General features: G+C 37.8%; 1 protein-coding gene across 22 annotated transcripts in view; it reads right to left on the bottom strand.

Moving 5' to 3' along the window:
- Positions 1-306: 306 nt before the first annotated feature.
- The window catches only part of LOC134212252 (pancreatic triacylglycerol lipase), a 103,151-nt gene continuing 86,871 nt past the window's right edge, over positions 307-16,586 (bottom strand). For all 22 annotated transcript variants that reach the window (XM_062689920.1, XM_062689923.1, XM_062689926.1 and 19 more), the window contains 3 exons: positions 14,520-15,224; positions 6,321-6,489; positions 307-6,261 (listed from right to left, as the gene is read on the bottom strand). In XM_062689920.1, coding sequence (XP_062545904.1) covers positions 6,144-6,261; positions 6,321-6,489; positions 14,520-15,224 — 992 coding nt within the window. In that variant the 3' untranslated portion in view covers positions 307-6,143. The remainder of the gene's footprint in view (positions 6,262-6,320; positions 6,490-14,519; positions 15,225-16,586) is intronic.

Below are 16,586 nucleotides of genomic sequence, written 5' to 3'. Positions count from 1 at the left end.
TCGCAACGTAACTCCTCCGAGGAGTCGTTAGAAGTCAGATGGATGTTTTTTGCCTGCTAGTTAACTGTTGTTTCTTGTGGACTAAAGATGTTCCATGGTTGTGTAAGTTGACGGAATGATGTCCTATTTCAGCGGCTCGCAGCGATCCCTAGGGCCATTGTTGTCTAATGGGATCGAAAGTGCAATGTGCCGGGGCTTGGTATCAGGATGATGTAGTAGCCCTCATGTCCATCTTTGCACCAGATCACGCCATTTCAATTCAAGCGACAGTCTCCCCATGCTTGATGTTTGGTGTTGAGGTCTCCAGCGATTAAGTGTTGATCTATCCTTACCGCCGTGTAAGCTTGTCGATATGTCCCTTCGTAGATCATCAAATGTTCCATTGATCGGCGGCTTTAGCAGGGGGAACATTGATCACCGGGGTAACATTGATCAGTTACACCACTTTCAAGAAATTAATAGAATATTATTTCCTGTTATCACAATTACTTATTGTGAGTAAGGTATTAAGTTTTCCAGGCTTGGCTGTTTTTTTCTTCAGCTCTAATATAATTCTAATCCAATATTCATTCTGGAGAAGACGTTATACGAGGTACATGAGAAGAATATCTGCTTCTTCTTCTTCTTCTTATTGGCATTACATCCCCACACTGGGACAGAGCCGCCTCGCAGCTTAGTGTTCATTAAGCACTCCCACAGTTATTAACTGTGAGGTTTCTAAGCCAGGTTACCATTTTAGCATTCGTATATCATGAGGCCAACACGATGATACTTTTAGACTACGTTCAGATTATGAGCTATATCACTTGATATAGAGCATCTTGACATCAGTGTTTGTACATCTAGTTTTCACTGGAAATAATGCATATGGCATCTTATGTCAAGATTCGCTATACCAAGTGATATAGCTCATAATCTGAACGTACTATTATGCCCAGGAAAGTCGAGATAATTTCCAATCCGAAAATTGCCTAGACCGGCACCGGGAATCGAACAGAGCCACCCTCAGCATGGTCTTGATTTGTAGCCGCGCGTCTTACCGCACAGGAGAAGAATATACTCCACCATAGTATGACGAAGGCTTAAGGAGAAATTAAGGAATAGAAAAATAATTGATTTCCGAACCTTTAACAACACAACACGACCTGTTTGGCTCAATTTTATAAAGTGCTCATTATATTTCGACCATCGGAGAAGTAAATCAGGCCTAAAACGATCATTCCGGTAAGCTGGTAGAATGATACGATGACACTCTTTCGTCCTAGCGGCGTAGATTGCATTTCTAAAATAACAATTATTTCCCTTGGCTGGATTAGAATTCGAATATTTATTTTGCTTTACGGGACTGCGTTGTCCAACGATGCGAGTGATTTGTAATCTTTTTAAAGAATACTTTTTCTATCTGCATCCAGTGCAGAGTTGATAGTTGGTTTATTGGTTGGTTATTAGATCACAGATCTAACTAAGTCGATAATATTGTTTAACACTGGGAAAAGAAGTCTCTAATGAGTGTCAAATGACAATACGTTTCCTGCACGCTGCGTATCCAAATCAGCTGGAATCTACGATAACCGTCTAAGCGGTTTTGGTCTTTTTTTTAAACTAAGAGCAGAAAAATTTAAACTACATGCATGTATTATGGTGTGGTGACTCATTATCTGATGAAGTGCGTCTTATTGAGTAGCTTTTCCGAAAGGCACACGCAAACACTGCATTTCAAAGAATAAAACTCAACGGCATTCGGACCGGATGACATTCCATTTCCTAGCTGAAAAAGCGAACTGCTGCTTCACTGGTGCGTTGTTGTGATACAATTATGCACAGCTACAACCTCATGGTTTTGGTTCACCCGAGCAGCAAAAATCACAAAAAAAATGGTTACAGTTAGATTGTGACTTAATCTGGTCACATATCTTTTGGAATAACCTGTATGGAACATGCGTGCTGCTAGAGCAGTTATTCATGTTCTAAATCTGGTAACGTAAACATATAAAACCCTTCAATGATAGGCTCCCACTTCATCAACGCAGTATGAGCTTTGGCGTTGGGAAGTGTTCGTATTGTTTAGGAATCTCTTTCGATGACATTTTGTATTTTTCAGAGTTTGATCAACGTTAGTCGTATGTGGTTTTATTGAGAATCTGGAGGTTTGCCTAATTGTAAGTTGAGCCATTTTACCATGCTAAGCGGAAGCTAAACCGTCGCTTCTACTTGTTCACAGCGCCGTAGCGTGAGGCAGGCCTTAGGCGGGCACCGAAATCCAGAATTTCACTATGGGAAATGATAAAAAATATTCTCAAATTCACTGGTTCAAAGTGATTCAGTTTAAAGCTTTTATCAAACGATTTCCATCAGGGACTACATCCGTAATCAACCGTTTGAATAATTTCCGGAAAGCCCTTTTCCGTTAATAACTGATACAAGTATACAAGTATACAAGTATTTATCACATCGTCGGAACAGAAAGTATGTTCCCCTCAATTTGGGAGATTTGTATCATCCTCTGTCTTATTCATCATTTACCTGACAGAAAAGGAAGTTAAATAGAAAGACAGAAAAGGCCATTGGAAAGATACATGGAATAAGCTTTTGGGAAAGGAGCTCTAGATAAGGACTTCAATACGCTAAAGGAGAAACACAGAGTAGACTGTAAAAAACGGATCTCTTGGATCTATATAAACTAGTAAAACTTTAAACAAGGATGAATATTTGAAATGACGGCACTCATCTAACGGCATGATAAATACGAGAATCGGAATCAAGGAATTTCAGTAATGATGGTAACTGACCAAATTCAAAGTTGAAATTTACTGGTTCAACAAAATCAACCAGTGCCACCAAACCAAACCGATAGAGCCATTCCAGAAAGTTATATATCTTGATCCGAATAGGTCCAGAGTTAGTTTTTTCTTGATACGACTTTGTCCAATCACTATTAATACCAATTCACTCCAAAGCTGATTTTTATTGAAAGGTCAGTAGTTCTTTCAAACCACCGACCAAGCCACTGTATAGTTGGAGTTCATTCCACTCCAAAGTAGAGTTCTTATTGATGCGACTGGGTCCGATAGCGACCCTGCAGTTAGATTTGCATTAATTTACTGCAAGTGCATTAATTCACGACAAAAAATATTAACGATTTTTATTTTGGCAGGGCATCCACGCAATAATGGATCTAGTCTTTTTATTAGCGTCATTGAAATCGTAAAATTCCCAGAAAATAGATTTCTAAAGACGTTCTGGTCTTTTACTAAATCTTACTCACTATCTATTGGAATAATGCATTATGCAGATTAAAGAGGCTCAAGGAATTAATGACGTAAAAGCTCACTCAGTCCACAACGCAGAAAAAATCTTTGTTTTGAACATGCATGAAAGTAAGGGGCGCCAAATATAGGTTTCGCGCTGGGAGTCCACGCTATGACTCTGCTTGTTCATGATATTTATTTTCAAGAACAATAGGTGAGAATAAGAATCTTTATCCACTGGGATGTGACTGCCATCTTAGATTTAGCTTCCAAGACAGACGCTCGAGAGTGTACTCCTCGTAACTGGTGTCAGAAGGTCAGCAGGTTCCTAGATTCGTGATGGCAGGATGATTTTGCATAGATTAATATGCAATAAGGTTAACGCTCCTAGAATCCACACCATGAACCCAAATCAATACCATTCGAATCCAAAGAATTGGTGGGCAAATTGTTTTATTTTTAATTAAAAAAAAAAAACAAATTTTTATCACACGACACAAATTGAGTTACACACACGACACAAATTAAGCCTAAATTGCTTGTTTGGCAAATATTTTTGATATAGAAGGATGTTGTTAATAATGGAACAGATACCCTATGAGTTGACATGGTAATTTATTATGAAGGGAGTGTTCTCGAATCTGATTCTTCTGGTACTTTTTTAACTTGGTTTACGCAATTTTATGAAGAGACGATTAAAAATATTCTGTTTTGTTTATGAATGACTGGATTGACTGTGAATTGAATGAGTGTTTGAGGTTGAAATAAATATGTTCTCAATAAAATTACGTTAAGGACGGATAAACCAATTTGAGGTGTACTCACTCTCAAAGGCTGTGTTGACAATAACAAAACCCTAGTTCGTAAGATACCAATAATGTAGCAGAAAACTAAGTATTTGGTTACACTATGATTTGCCTGGAATTAATACGTTAATTATTCCAATTATTGTTGAGTTTCAATCGTTATGAAAATAATCGATATTATTTTTAGCATGTAAGTAAACTGAAGCAAACCCAAACAAGTTGCGAATGTGACAAATACAATAAAACCCTAGTTCGTAAGTAATAATGCAGACGATACTTTGTAATATAATAGCGGAATAAAGAGTAATGTAAACTTGTACGCCTGCAACAGAATACCAAAATAATATACTTGTAGGTAATGTTAATGAGAAGAATTGTGCATTTAATGAACTGAATAGGGACAAATATTTAAAATTGGAGCGCATTGCTGTAAATATTTTGTATCGTTGTAAGTTCAATGATTCACAATTATGCAGAGGATGTGAAGTAGTAATATAAAGACTTTACATGACAAAAATAAAGCGTATTATAAATTTTCTGTTCACATAACATCACTTAATGAAGTAAGTTGAATATTCTATAACGGGTATTACAGTTATCATTTAAGTAAATTTAATATTGTTTGTAATTGTTATTTCAAAATAAGGTTTGTTTTGACTATGTCTCTAACATGTGTTGATCGTGATTTTAGTATCGAATAAGAACGAATAAAAACTTACAGCGTAGCTAATAATGATAGGGTTATTTTTTCTGTACATTGTGTAACAAATAAGTTCAAATAGCCCAAAAAACTTCACTAAAGGATGGCAATTTCTCTTGCACAAGTTCCATCCTCCCTTTCTAGTAGCACATCCTTCCCAAAAATCGAAAAAATAAATATATACACCTATACAAGACTGACTGTTGACATGCGGTGGAATAATCGTTGAACAGTCAGACCAGTTTTCCAACTGTTTAAGTTTCGTTATATCAACTGTTGTTGTATTTAAAAATATTTATCAAAAACTCATAAACGAGAAATACATGAAAACTCCTCTCTGATATTAAAGCTCTTGACTCTTGAGTGGAGCAGAGATAAATCAGAATTCAGGCAACTGACAAACAAGAATATAAAGAAAAACATTACAAATCATCATTGTTAGATTAATTGTTTACACCGATAGCATCTACTAATAGGATATTGTATGAAATATAAAATTAAATAAGTTGAAAGTTGGATTATGCTAGTCTCCCATGTATAAAGCAAATCAAATAAAACCATTATCCTGATATGGCATTGATCGTATGTAATAACAAAAAAAATGTGAACAAAATAAGTTTCTTCTTCATCGTGTTTGGATCCGGATGTAGGCTGTAAGATAAATGTAATGAAATAAAAAAAAATCAAAAGGTAATAAATTCAAGACTCCGTGCTGAGTTTGCGAATCGCGAGGGAAGAAGTGCGGTACAACATTATAGGCTACTACAGCAATCGAAGACGAACAGCAACTATATTGAATCATTTAAGCTATGAGACAACCAATAAAGATACGTATATATTAAACTGTTGAGAATCAAAAGCGTTTTTCTTTATTAATCGTTCTACGGTAAAAAAAATAAACATTTTTATTTTCACGTCCATTCTATTGAGCACTCATAATTTTGATCACTAGAGTTTCATTCCTACCAGGTGGCATTCCTCAGAACAGGTAACACTTGTTTTTGCGCGACACTCCGCGTTCCAGTTTCTCCTGAAATCTAAAGTCTATTTGGCGAGTTACTAGTTTTAGCGTACTTTTAATTGATTTGCTTTGATCCTATTTCCACTACGGCTGTCGCTTGCATCTAACCGAAGGTGCATAAATAAATTGTCGTTCTCCTACATAGCTACTGTTTGCTTACGAACTAAGTAAGTGTTAATCCACTGCGCATTTGAACTTTCCCCAATGTTAGTCCTACATACGTTAATCACTAAACACTACATTTACAAATACGGTTTATGTCACTGATTTCGGCGTTTGGATACCCTTTGTTCTATGTTTGCTAGGTAATAACGTAACTTGTATCACAACCATTTTGCTTTCGATGACTGGACGGATGGCTGTCGGTTTCACTTCCGGCGGACGCCACTGTATTCGCTGTTCTTGGCCGTCCGGCGATTCTTCCCGGGGAAACCTCTGGCGTATGGTGGTTTCGCGTTGGTCGTAACGTAGAACACCCCTCGGGCTCTGATGGGAAACAGAAATATTAGATTTGAGCATTTCTTTTTATGAATAGTCAGACTCACCTATGGGAAAGGTGTTCCCCCATCAGAACGTAATCGGAGTCCTTGGGCTCGCACCAGCCCAACAGATAGGACACCAGTGTGGAGCAAGGCCCTGCCCAGAAACCGCGTTCGCTGTTGATCGATTCGATGAAGTATGGCGTTACCTTGGTGTGGTCACAAGCGAGCGTTTCTGAAAAAGGAAATGATGATTTTGAGTTTCAAAACACCGGAAAAAATTTGGCAATTCAATAAATAATCTTGGAAACAATAACTAAACACAGTAAAATAAAATAACTTGCTCAACCAGGGATTCCCAAAGTAAAAAAAGGAGAAAGATTTGAAAAATTTGAAATTTTTTTTAAAAGTACATTGATTTTATTCCAGTAATTACATAAATTAGTACCTTTTGGCGGTTTTTGTGATGTGAGAAGAAACCTCCCATGTTCTACTAATTTTTTAAGCAATTTGCTGGAAAACAGCTCTAGTCTTTCAACGTATTATAACAACACGAAAAATAATCTAATCATAATTATTTCTATCTCGATGTTCTTTTCTGTTCCTACAACAGATATGGCTTCAAATATTTCTTACATCACGTGTTTACTCATAGTACACATGCTGATGCATTTACCACTACATAATTACTTTAAGGCTGGATCACAATAGCGCATCACGTCGCGCTGAGCGTTCAAGTCAGCGTACTGTAGTAAAACGCGTCGCCGATGAACATGACGTGACGCACTCACAATATATGAGTAATCACACATCAGATATTTTTAAATAAGGTGAGAAAATTATTAACGGACTTTAATCAGAAAGAATATAAAATCAACTATCACAATTATTATAAAAATCCAGCATTCTTCCATAAGTTTTAGAAAACTAGAACCATACCCAAGTAACCGTAAGCATTAAAATAAGCAGTACGTGCGACTAAAGCGCTATCACAGGGCTAACAAACTTTCTACTTGCTCTATAATAGCCCTATATAGTCGAAAAGGCAAAATAAAGTGCTAATGGTTACCTGGGTACATCTGAATTTCTAAACAAATCACTTCACCAAATAATATTTGCTATAAAATAGGCAGAAAAAACAATATGCAGGGGTTCCTCCGAATAATCCCCTAGGCATTCTATCGGGAATTTCACCAGGAATTCTTCAGGAATTGATCCGAAAATTCCATTATCAATTAGTACGAGAATTCCTCCGACAAACTCCTCCAGAAGTTTTGTAGGGGATTCTTCGGATAATTCTTTCGTGCTATTTCCCGTAAAATTTCTGAAAAAATGCACTTTTGAATACTTGAGCATATTCCGTGGAAACTCCAAAGAATTATCCGTAAACATTCCTGGGAATTTCACGAAAAAATCTTTGAATTTTCTGTATAAATTCTATAAAATTTTCCGAGAAAATTTCGAATAATGTCTTGTGGGAATTTTAACGAATTTCACCAGGAGGAACTGCCGATGGAACTTCTGGAGGTTTTTTCGGAGAAAATACTGGAAGAATTTTCGAAGGAACTGCCGGTGGAACTCCTGTTGGAATTTCCGGAAAAACTACCTGCAGAATTTCCGGAGGAATGGATGAATTCCCAGAGGAACTAAAGAAATTTCAAGATGAATTGAATGATTTCCCGGAGGAACTACTGATGGAACTCCCGGATGATTTCTCATAGGAAGTTACGGAGGAACTACCAGTAGAACCCCTCAAGCAATTTTCAGAGAAACATCCAGACGAACGGCACGCCAAAAGCTGGGTAAAGCGTACCATTGGTACTTCGCGTACCAGAAGGAATAAAATAGACCTCATCTCACGGTCCTTAGCCTCTTACGAGCAACCTTAGGGAAAATCGGGTAACCAACCCCGGTGGGAACTATGGTCGTATGATGACAAAGAAAGGGGGGCGGGGTTGCTCCTCTACGGAGGTGCAAATCTTACTGAACGTCTGTTCTCTATGTCAGGATCGGCTCATAACAGCGTCTGTGCCCCATTGTTAGGGACGGCTGATCATCGTCCGAGTGCCAGCGAGGGATTCTAAGTGAAACTGTGCACCATGGTTCACCGGGAATAAGGAGGAATGATCCTCCGGAAATTTACTGAACGGAACCGATTAAATAATTGGGTATTGAATGAGAAGTTCCACACTTTCAGGCCTTTCCTGACTAGCGCTGATCTGGCTCTGAACACAAAAGTGTCAACCCTCGCATGGCCTCCCTGCATGCCGCAAGGTATGTATAGATAACCATGGGATCGTGGAGGTGACTACACCAGCATGATTCGACAGCAGCCGCAAGGGGAACCAAACAGATAGGAGCAAGTCAACTAAAATTACCAAAGCAACGCAAGATGGAGGAGTGGCGATTAGCGGCAAAGAGAATCCTTTCGCTAGACGCAGTGGCCTCGAGAGATCGCCGGAAAGGTCTGCGGGGGAAGGCCGTGGAGGGTCTGAGGAGGTGCCGGTCGAAGTGAAAATGGACGGCCCCACTCTGACCAGAGTCATTAATGCGGTGGTCAGACGATGGAGGTGATCACGGACGTTTCAGACGTGATCATGTTGTTCCTGGACAACTGCGTTAACTACAGCAAGGATCTTAAACTTGCTGTACAGGCGCTCTGCGCCCTAGTAGTGGAGGCGAAGTCCGAGTGGAGGACCCTACTAGAGGCCAGTAAGAGTGCGGAGCGAGAAATCTGCAAACTTACGGAAGAGTGGAAGCTGGCGAAACTCCAGGCGGAGAAGGACAAAGAGGCTGAATCGATGATTTGCCTCCTGGCCGAGGGAAAACGGTTGACGGAGAGCCAGACCAAGGAACTCCGTAGGCGGATGGCCGTGACAAGGGTGACTCCGAAGCTCAGTAAGGTTACGCAGGAGGCGAACCTGAAAGTAGCTACCGATAAGTCAGCAGCTCATAAGCGGGAAAACGGGAGAAGGTCGAGCGAAAGGCTGACCCTCCCAAGACGGAGAAACCAGTGCCTCTACCAGCGAGGACCACTGAAGCTCGCCGGGAGGAAGACCTACCATGGAGGGAGGTTGTGAACTCCAAAAAGACGACCCTAGCAGCACACATGTTTCACTCATATGTAACCAGATCTAGTCACAATCAAGTTGTTGCAACCATTTTTGTTTCATTTGTGCTGCTCGGGGAGAAGGAGTCGACAGCAGGCCGCAAAGAACGCGGCAGGTTGAACGGTGCGCACCACTGCTGAGAAGGAACGAGAGAAAGACGGGTGCGCCTTCCAATGGCAGTGGCAAGCGCAAAGCAAGAGACGAGGCCATCCCGGGTAGAGGTGAATAACAAACAAATAACATAATAATAACAATTCAATCAGATTTAGTTATTCTTATGTTATTCATAAATAACATAAAATAACATCTCAACAACAAGTTTTGTTATAATAGTAAAATTAGTTATTTATATGTTATTGTAAGAAAGAGCACAACAACAAATGAAGAACGTATTTTGTAATCATAGCAAAGTTTGTTATTCATTTATCATTTGCATTTTCAACATATCAATAATAACTGATTTTGATATTTTCTTTCCTTCAAATATTTTGCTATTGGTTTGTTATTATAATAGCAAAATGGGTTATTCATGAGTTATTTGCTAGTGCAATATCTGTTACTATTTTTGCTATTTTAGCAACTATATCAAACAAACTAATATCAGATTTTGCTATTCAGTTATTCATATATTAATAGTAAAATTTGATATTATTTTGCTGTTTTCTTCTACCCGGGATTATCGTCAAGACTGACGATAAAAGCTACGCTGACGTCTTGAAGGCCATGAGAATTAACGAGCTCTTTGGCCTAGGAGGGGATGTCAACTGCATCCGAAGGACGCGGAAAGGCGAGATGATGAGAAAGTTGTGACGTGCCAGAACAGACGCTGAAAAGGTCGACCGACGCCGGCTGTTTGCGCGGCTGTGCAGGATGGCGAACGACAATCCATGTGGAAATGCATACAGGATGGTGATGGCTAGGACTAACAGCGCGCCTCCTGAGATTTCCGGAAATGTTGACCAGAATAGTCGAAGGGTTGTTTACTTGGTTAATTTCCCCGATCTTCATCAGCGTCAAAGCACAAGATTTAAATATTTTCAAATCCGACGCACATTTAGTACAACAACACGTAACGCGCGACGCGCTGTTGTGGTGGTCGATTTGGAAATTGTCATTTTTAAAACAATGCTTTAACGCAATATTGTGATCCAGCCTTTATAATTTAAATTTGCATCTAAAAACCGAACTTAATACACCGAGTGATACTGCCTTTCTCGCATTTATTGAAGACTTCAACCTTATATGGCGCCAGAGCCGTAGTGTTGACCCTCAGCGCCCTTGACGAAACCCTTTTGGGCGCCGCTTTCTTACTAAGTAAAATAAAGGGCGAAATAAAATAAAAACGCATATACTCAATTTCAATCATTTTTGAGTGATGTACTTTGTGAAATCTTTCAACTTCTATAGCTTTTGTTCGTATGGGCTAGATGTACCAGTTGTCGCACTAGTGCTTTATATGCCAAATAGCCAATCAAATCACCACAAACCAAGTTCATATCCATAAAGCATATTCATATGATACGATAAAACCTTTGATCTCCTCCAATACAAGTATAATTGTAAAAATTGATTTTGCTTAATTTTAAAGTCCTTTGCACCAATTGTCGCACTAGTGGTCCCTATTTGGCCAATCCCATAAGAAAACAATGGGATTTGCCAAATGATGAACCAAAATTAAGAATAATGCCACAACTGGTAAATGCGTTCCTATTATGAATTAATCAATTTTAATGATTATAACAAATTTTATTATGGTTTTCACAGCTGTTCTAAGCAGCAGGAAGTAAAACCTTTGGCAGCTAAATAAAATTTCCATTTAAAATTAAAAAAAATTCAATTAGAAATTAAACAATTAGGAAATTGCCAATAAAAAAATCAGGGTATGAGCAATAAATAAATATAAAATTTCCACAAACAAAAAAAATTTCCATAAACAATCAAGAAATTTCCACAAAACAAAAAAAATAGCACTTTTAAAAGCAAAAATTGCAATTATAAAAGAAGAATTTTTCATAAAGAAATCAAAATTTTCCACGAAAAAAAAAACAAGTTTCCATAAATGAATCAATATTAACATTAAACAATTACAAAATTTCCCACAAAATAAATATATTTTTTCCACAAAAAAATAAAATTTTCCACAAAATAATCAATAAAGAGCAAGAAAAAATAAGACAATTTCCATGAAAAAATACAAGAAAGCAATAAAGCTGATGAAATTTTACATGAATTTTAAACGCTTTTAAAGAAGTCAACTATGCTCAATTTAATTGCTTTTTATATTTCTTTATGGAAATTTTCTTATTTTTTTTATTGCTTTTATTGATCATTTCGTGGAAAATTTTTATTTTGTTATGGAAAAATATATTTATTTTGTTGAAAATTCTGCAATTTTTTATTGCTGATATTAATTTATTTATGGAAATTTTGTATTTTTTCTGTGGAACATTTTGAGTTTTTTTATGGAAAATTCTTCTTCCAAAATTTTTGCTTTTAAAAGTGCTTATTTATTTTTGTTTTGTGGGAAATTCTTAATAGTTTATGGAAATTTTGTTTTATTTGTGGAAATTTTATAATTATTTATTGCTCATACCCTGATTTTTTTATTGGCAATTTCCTATTTTCTTATGGGAATTTTCTAATTGTTTAGGGGGAGTATTTATTTTAGTCAAAACCTTTCGCTTGATATATAAAGTCCACCAACATGCCTTTTACTTATTTTTAAAAAAATAGTTGTTCTTATGTATGGCGACAATTGGCACACCCACCCTATAAAAGTAGCAAGTAAGGATTACTAAATAGTTATACAATTTCTAGAAACCCTTGAAATTTTAACAAAAAATTGAAAGTTTCAATAAACCTACGCAAATGCAAATAAAATGATCCTATCCGTGGGTTCACGACAAGCAAGGTTCCGATTTTCATTGTTGTGAATCCTAGTACTGCTGGATCTAGTTTGTCTACGGGTTCGTCTGACTTAGATTTATTTTGTTCGTATACCCAAATTTTGACAACCGCTTACATAAAGAAAAAAAATCGGGTGGAATCGACCCAGTCACTGGGTTGTTTCCGATTAGCATGAAATCTAATTCAACTCGAATTATCACATTTATGATAGTGATCGTGGAGTTAACAAATAGTATTTAGTGCAACTAGTTGCAAAAATATGATTTTTTCAGCAAGAGTTTCACGTTTATCTAATGAGGCTTGCTTTTCTCAGAGAAAATAGTAGATTTTTTCTTTCGAAGGATGTGATCAGCATTGTGTGTTTGGAGGTTCCAGTGAAAATTTTTCGGAATTCCGTAGTAAATTTTTTAGAATTTTCCACAGGAAGATCACAGATATTTTCCAAACTGTATAACTGTATATGCATATGTTACGTGAAATTCTTAAAATTATCATGGGATGCTTTTGATGTCTTACACTACAAATTTTTTGGAGTTTTCACGGGGCATTATTCGGTATTTCAAAAGAGATTTTTTTTTATTTTCTGATAAGCTTAGCTTAGCTTGATTGACTGTACCCACAGTAGTTGCTATTCGTGATTGCCCGAGAAACAACAAGTAATGCACAGATCATCAATTGAATAGTTTTCTCGGGACTAGAAAGATATTCTCACTGTACATGCTTCGGAGTTTATTTAATTCAAGACCAATAATGATGCCGGTCACGTCCTCACAGTCAATTAGGGAAAGAAGAGGAAAATTAGTTCGACACTCATTGCTACAAGAGACCGAGGAATCCTCTACATCTCCATGAGCGCACTGGAAAGGAATAGTATGTTAGTTGGAAAGGAAATATATTGGAAATCGCCTTGGTAGTCGACTATTTTTTTTTGAACGACGCCATATTCATGATGATACAAAAACGGAAAAGCAACGCGTATCTTACGTATTTTCCCGAAGACTAATTCAATATCTTAACCTTCCGGGACTCGCTTGGTACTGGACCGCTTACGCTGTCCCGCTTCTGTTGTGAACGATCGTGGTTTTTTCGAAGGTTGTGGTACTTTTTACAACGGTGTGAGTCCCGAAGGTTAACTACGTCGCGACGACTAAAACACGCAACGGCACAACGCTTGCTCGATGGCTACTCCGAAAAAAACACGCACTGATCTGATTAACGTTATTACCAGCCGCACAATGCAAAACAAAATATTTGGGCCACTCGGAAAAACACACCGTTAGGTGGGTTTATAAGTATTTCAATAAAAAAAGTTTTTAAAATCTCAATCTATAAATAAAATCCTTAATTCAAAATATTCTCTTTTGAATAGTAAAATTTGAAAATTCAACTGCGTGGGGTCCATTTGCGATGTTTTCAACAATATAAACAAGAGTATCACGATGTTAAACTTAATCTAAAATTTAAAAAAACAACGTGCAGATGCAAAATTTACAAAATTCGCTATATTTCACAATTATCTCATATTCAAAACAACAAGGTTTTTATGACTTCCTAACGCATTCAGATTTTTTTAAATAAGTCTGAGGCAAAACACTCAAATTGGAGTGTAAAATGACTCAATTGCATGCTGCATAAAAAATATTCTAGAAAAACAATACATTGTATTGTAAAGCTATCGATCAAAACCATAAATTTGCTATACAACATATTGTAAATGCAAGCACATTAGAATGTATTGTTATAAATTATTAACTGAATTGAAAATTAAGTTTTCGCAATAGAAGTATCGTAACTAGGGGGAACGACGACTTTGGCAGGTTTTGTTCTATTATTGGCAGGGAGGTTTTTTATGACTGACTAGGCTCAAATTTGGCCTGAACATTCTTTGCATATCAAAGAATATTGTGGCCAAATTTCATAAAATTTGGTCGACAAAAACCCCCCTGCCAATAATAGAACAAAACCTGCCAAAGCCGTCTTTCCCACTATATAAAATTTGAGATTTTCCTACATTGTATGGAAATTATATTGTATACATAACCGAACAAAATGCTTAAAACACAATAGTTTGAAGTTTGAACTGTATTATTATAGTAAAGCTGTATTATTATAATAAGCTGTATTAATGTATAATTAATTGTTCGTTCATAAATGTTCTACAAAAGATTGTACATATGAGTGATTTTATGAGTGACGCTAGTGTATCCCATGGGTGCGTTATGCACTGATCTCCCCTAATCATACTTACGAAATATAGTGCTGCTCGCACACCCCGGCTGACTAGTGCCTCCATTAACATAAAAATCCGCATGACCACTCGCGCTCCATTGTCCCAGAATTCCAGCTCCGGTGTGAATAATGTCCACAAAATGCGCATCACTCGTATCTAAGTCCCGCGAATTGTTCGTGCCAGCATAGAAGAAAATCGTAGGATCCAGCCCAGTTATCCTTCCCAGCTTGCCCTCCTCCGGCGTGAGATAATTCGCCACCAATCCGGCAATGTGCGCTCCCACGCTGTACCCAATCAGATGCATACTGTCCGGGGGAACTCCCCGCGGATGCTTGGCCAAATATTTGACCAACTGGGACACGCAAAGACTTCCGAAGCGAGGTGCCCACTCGATTTGACTTAGGCACGGTTCCGTCACGGCCGAACCGTAATCCACGATGATGATGTTGTAGTTGCCCCGGATAAAGTACGCCTTCCGCATGTCGGGACTGGGTGAAAGATTGCGCCCACCACCAAATCCGTGGATAACGATTTTCACCGGATGCTTGGGGTTCCAGTGGGTGTTGTAAAGCGACTCCCGATCCAAAACGTCAATTAGCTCCGGGTTCTGCTGGGTGCGCTTGGTGTAGAGATAGAACTTGATCCGCGGGTGTGGGCAGCGGTACGGTTTCTCCAGGCAGGAACTGGTGTTGAACACATTGCTGGTGTCTTGCTGATTTTGTGCTGCATGGAAGAAAGAAGCAAAATGATGCGGAGGTTAAATGAAGTGTGTAAGTGACTTTAAATCGATGGTTTTAGTGCCGTCTTCGTCACAGTTGTTGCGGTTGTAAAGAGGTGTATTAAATATGTTACGTAAGCTAAAGAGGTAATAATCATAAACTGGTCAGCAAATGTGTGCACTGGCGATAGCGCGGCGCCTGTGAGAATTGCTCATCCTTTAGAAGCAAAGACATCAGTAAGCGAATGTCATAATGGAACAATTGTCAACTTATTTGAATGTCCAAGTAAGACGAAAATATATAATGACAAAAATTACATATACTTTTACGTCAGCACAATGATTTGAAAAAAAGAAGATTTTAGAATCGAATAGATGACAAAGCGGTTGAATACTCCCTACACTTACATTAAAAATATGTTTCATTTAGTAATCTCAGCAGTGCTTAATGCATCTTGAATCAGGGCAGTCCCTGAGCTCGTTACATAAATTATAATGCATCTAGAGCCATGATTCACTATCAACTATTCACTATTGGAAAAATGAGATTATGTCTGAAATAACATGGTATTTGATGACAAACGTTTTTTGTGGGACACGATCGTAGTCAGTCTACTTGGCTCTGACCTTCACCACAACATAAATCCGCAATGACGCGTCATACATCCGAAATGAGTAACAATTTTATTTAATAATACGCATGAATGCACACAATTGGCTACATGTTGCTTGCATTGTTTTCCAATAAATTTCTCGATGGAAGGCTTCACGAAGGGCTTGCTTGTTAAGCCAAACGGAAGGTCCACCAGATAAGCACCATAGTTCGTCGACTGTTACTGAACCGAAAACGCTCGTTGCATAATTAATGATAGACCGGTGGCGTTCAGCGCAGTATTGTTGCTTAGATGGAATTAGAAGTAGATGTGTTGCCTTATGTCATATATTGGCTTGACTATCGCTTTGATACAGGTTCCGATCATTTGAGCAAGTTACTAAGTGGAACCATTTGGAAAACAAAATTTCAAAGAAAAAGATCAATTGTATTGTATTGTAAAAAACAAATTCTATTTATAACTCAACTTATAATATAACATTTGTTTGAATCTCCGCTCCGCTGTTTGAGACCCGGAATATCCTCACCGACCGATAGTTGTTGATGATTTTCACCAGCTAGTTGGGAAGTTTGTAGCGTTGGCCACCAGGCCAACATGCCAAATTTTTTTTTTCAATCATAGCTTTATTAAACGTAGTTTTACGTAGTTTACATGGTTTTCATATTCTTTAATTCATGTACACCATCCAGTGAGCAAATTGCTCTTTGAAGGAGGTGTTTATACCGTATGCTTATCTATTCCAAGAACAAAACA

The sequence above is a fragment of the Armigeres subalbatus genome, chromosome 2, assembly GCF_024139115.2.
Source record: "Armigeres subalbatus isolate Guangzhou_Male chromosome 2, GZ_Asu_2, whole genome shotgun sequence".
Lineage (NCBI taxonomy): Eukaryota > Metazoa > Arthropoda > Insecta > Diptera > Culicidae > Armigeres > Armigeres subalbatus.
Note: the sequence above shows the minus strand (reverse complement) of the source record. Positions and strands in the feature narration are given on the sequence as shown.